Genomic DNA, 3,573 nt, shown 5'->3' on the forward strand with positions numbered 1-3,573 from the left:
CGCAGGGTTGCATTTTCTTCACAGCGAATTCAAAATAACCTTAGAAACTTTAAATAAAAAATCCAAAAAATTTTTGATTTTTATTTTGCAAAATTTATTTTCAAAATGCATTGATTACCTAATATACATAGCTAATAATCAATATTATGAATAAAAATTGTAATTAGCATTAATAAATATATTTTTACATACATATGTGGTTTCTTAATTTCTTATTATTAGTATTACTTATTTGCACATAGATGATTTCAAAAGTTGAAAAATTTCTATAAAAAATTTAAGCGATTTTAACAATATAATAATCAAAAGAAAGGTAATCGATTTACCTTAATCAAAAGAAAGGTAATCGATTTACCTTTCTTTTGATATATATTAACAGTTGCAAATAATTTATAGTGGTCCACAAAAATTCAGTTTTATCACAACTTTGCAAAATTTGACACTTTTTCACTGCTTACATATAGATGTTTACAAAAGTTGCAAAATTTCTATAAAATATTTAAGCGATTTTAACAATATTACAACCAAAAGAAAGGTAATCGATTTACCCTTCTTTTGATATATATTAACAGTTGCAAATCATTTACATTGGTTCACAAAAATTCAGTTATATTACAACTTTGCAAAATTTTACGACTTTTTCACTTCTTACATATAATGTTTTCTAAAGTTGCAAAATTTCTATAAAATAGTTAACCGATTTTAACAATATTATAATCAAAAGAAAAGTAATCGATTTACATTTCTTTTAATATATATTAACAGTTGCAAATCATTTGTAATGGTGCACAAAAATCCAGTTTCGTTACAACTTTGCAAAATTTTACCACTTTTTCACTGCTTATATATAGCTGTTTACAAAAGTTGCAAAGTTTTTATGAAAACGTAAAGCGATTTTAACGGTGTTATAATCAAAAGAAGGGTAATCGGTTTACCTTTCTTTTGATATATATTAAGAGTTGCCAATCATTTGTGGTGGTTCAGAAAAATCAAGTTTTCTTACAACTTTGAAAAATTTGACAAGTTGGACCTACACTTTGATGGTGCTTCTGGCGGTGAAGGTGCTGAGGGCGGAAGGTACCCATGGTGTTCCTGGCGTTGAAGGAGCTGAGGATAGAAGGTACTGGTGGTGCTCCTGGCGATGAAGAAGTTGAAGGCAGAAGGTTTTAGCGATGAAGATGCAAGCGTTGAAAGTGCTGATGGTGAATCCCAAATCTATAAACAAACAAAAATATCAATTCAAATTTATAAACATATAAAAAGTCTCAATACATACCTTAAGAATGTGACTAAGTCGCTGCTGTTTTGCAATCTAAAAGAAGAAATTACATTATAATTAAATAAAATTGTTAAATACGTATCCTTACCTTCAAAATTTTCGCAAAGTGACATTTCTTCACAGTATGTATACTGTCATCAAAACTCCGATGTTTCTAACTTGCTCGCTCTCTTTTGTATCATGGGGTAGTACAGCCATTTTGATTTGTTTACTTGTTTACTTTGTTGAAGAAAAGTAGTGAAATGGTGAAACACGTTTTACATTGTTAAAAAATAAAATAAAATACATTTATTGTAAACAAACCACACGTGAACATTGAAAAGATCGTGCATTTTTGCAAGTACAAGTGATAGCTGCACTTTTTATATGAAAATTTGCTAATGGAATTGCAAAAAATTTAAGCAACAAATTACTTAAATACTAGTATTAAAAAAGTGAAAATAGTGAGAATTTATGTAAACATATCTGTTTCTACATACGTTACATATGTTTCTTAGCATCCTCGTACAGTTTCATGAGAAAATTCGTTATAGTTTTGCTAAAACACACACATGTCGATGTACCCTAAAGTCAACCCATTTAAACTGAGTGTTATGACATATGATATTTGCGATTCATGCAAAAAAAATTTAATTTTTTACTTAAATTCCAAAATTTTTTACGACTAGTCATAGAGAGAACGAAAAAAATGTTTCGATTATACGGATATCGAAAAAAGATATCGTATCGATATCGTATCGCACCTCCTGTTGTCGATATAAATTAACCGATATGTTGAACTACGATATTGATATATTGAATATCGTATCGGTATCACGCATCTCTAATTTGCCGTAGAACTCAGGATTTCGGGGAAATATAAAAAAATGATTTTTCTAGCACCTTTCAGCAAGTAATGTAAACAAGGGGTTTAAAGAAAAACACTTTTTTATTCATTGTACATAATTTCAGGTTGGCGTTGCAGTCATCGCTTCGAAAGGTAAGTACTACAAGCGTTAGCCTAGTATATTTGACTCCAATGCTATGTGCTGAACCGCTGAAGAAAAAGAAAAAATTAGATCCACAAATTATAAAGCAGCGAGAAGACCGCCGTAAAAAGAAATTAGAAAAACAAATTCGTCGTTTGGAAAAAAATGCAAGACAACTGAAACCAATCGAAGAATTGGAAGCTCCTCTTACGCTTTTAGATGAAAAAGAGTATGCTTTTTAGATTGTGTAATGAATATGGATAATTTTTTATATTTTTAGAGAACGCACACGTAAATTTAGTACATTGCGAGATGAAGAGATCGAAACACGTGCACTGCTAAACAAAAAATGGGCAAAGTACAAGCACCACGAAAAACTTTTGGATTTCCAAAATATAGACAGGCTGATTCAATCGCAAAATAGGGCTTTGGAGGAGCTACGGAAGGAATCCGAAGAACTTTACCAAGAAGCTATTCTAAAAGATATTACGCTTCTGCCTGTAAACGTTAAGGGACCGGTAGAAACACCGCCTATTAAAAACTATGTTAGTCCTGATGGAGATTACATTAATGAAGCGAATAAGTGGGACTAGATCAATCATCAATTAGTTATTTTAGAAATAAAAGTGTTTCCTAATACCTAGTTGATGGAAATACTAGTACATACATTTTCTTTTATATAATATCGACACAATTTTTAAACATGCCATTTATTAAGAAAATAGTACAATAAAATAGTAAAAGGTAAAACAAGTTAAGAAATAAGCTTTGTTTCTTAACAGATAATTATCACTAATTTCTGCTGGAAAGCGTTTCTTAACCCCAAAAACCAGCAACTAGCGGCTCTCGGTCTTACGCTGTTCTTTCTTTGGCTCCTGCTAGTTTCTGCTAGTAAAAATTTTACTAGCTGTCAAAATGGATAAACAAAAATTCGTGCCAAATATTTTCAATAGTCAAATACATTGATCAGCTGATTACTTGCTAGTTTTGCGTTTCTTTACTTTTCCGTTATTTCGCTCTCTGTGAGCGTAACTCTTTCAATTTTCTCATTCTTTCTGATAATTATCTGTTAGAAAAGAAAAGAGACAAAGCCATAGTCAACCAAAATCGCAACAAATGCATGCAATTCGAATTCCGTCATTTTTGTGTCAAAAAAGGCATAGTTCACCCATGATACAAAATGAAGGTAGTTTCATTTCAAGATTCATGGTTTCTTTTCAAAATTTTTGACAAAAAATAAGTTCTTGAAGTTTCATAAATTGTACAAAACGATGAGCTACCTTGCCACAGTGATAGCAATCAAACAATACATTAGAGCAGGGATTT

The 3,573-nt window shown here is 30.7% G+C and overlaps 1 protein-coding gene across 1 annotated transcript; it reads left to right on the forward strand.

The window, feature by feature from the left end:
* The first annotated feature begins 2,043 nt into the window (after window positions 1-2,043).
* Window positions 2,044-2,996, forward strand: mRpL40 (mitochondrial ribosomal protein L40). The gene is made up of 3 exons (XM_017634849.1): window positions 2,044-2,171; window positions 2,231-2,476; window positions 2,528-2,996. Exons 1-3 carry the CDS (start codon window positions 2,146-2,148, stop codon window positions 2,838-2,840), a joined length of 585 nt encoding a protein of 194 aa, XP_017490338.1. The 5' UTR covers window positions 2,044-2,145; the 3' UTR covers window positions 2,841-2,996.
* The last annotated feature ends 577 nt before the right edge of the window (window positions 2,997-3,573 follow it).

The sequence above is a fragment of the Rhagoletis zephyria genome, unplaced genomic scaffold (assembly GCF_001687245.7).
Source record: "Rhagoletis zephyria isolate East Lansing unplaced genomic scaffold, Rhagoletis_zephyria_1.1 Rzeph_scaffold_14394, whole genome shotgun sequence".
In the NCBI taxonomy this organism is placed as follows: Eukaryota; Metazoa; Arthropoda; class Insecta; order Diptera; family Tephritidae; genus Rhagoletis; species Rhagoletis zephyria.

Coding starts and splice junctions, on each gene's coding strand:
- mRpL40 (XM_017634849.1), top strand. CDS start 2,146: ATGATTTTTCTAGCACCTTTCAGCAA. Junction 2,172..2,230: donor TTTCTAGCACCTTTCAGCAA/GTAATGTAAACA, acceptor ACATAATTTCAG/GTTGGCGTTGCAGTCATCGC. Junction 2,477..2,527: donor ACGCTTTTAGATGAAAAAGA/GTATGCTTTTTA, acceptor TTATATTTTTAG/AGAACGCACACGTAAATTTA.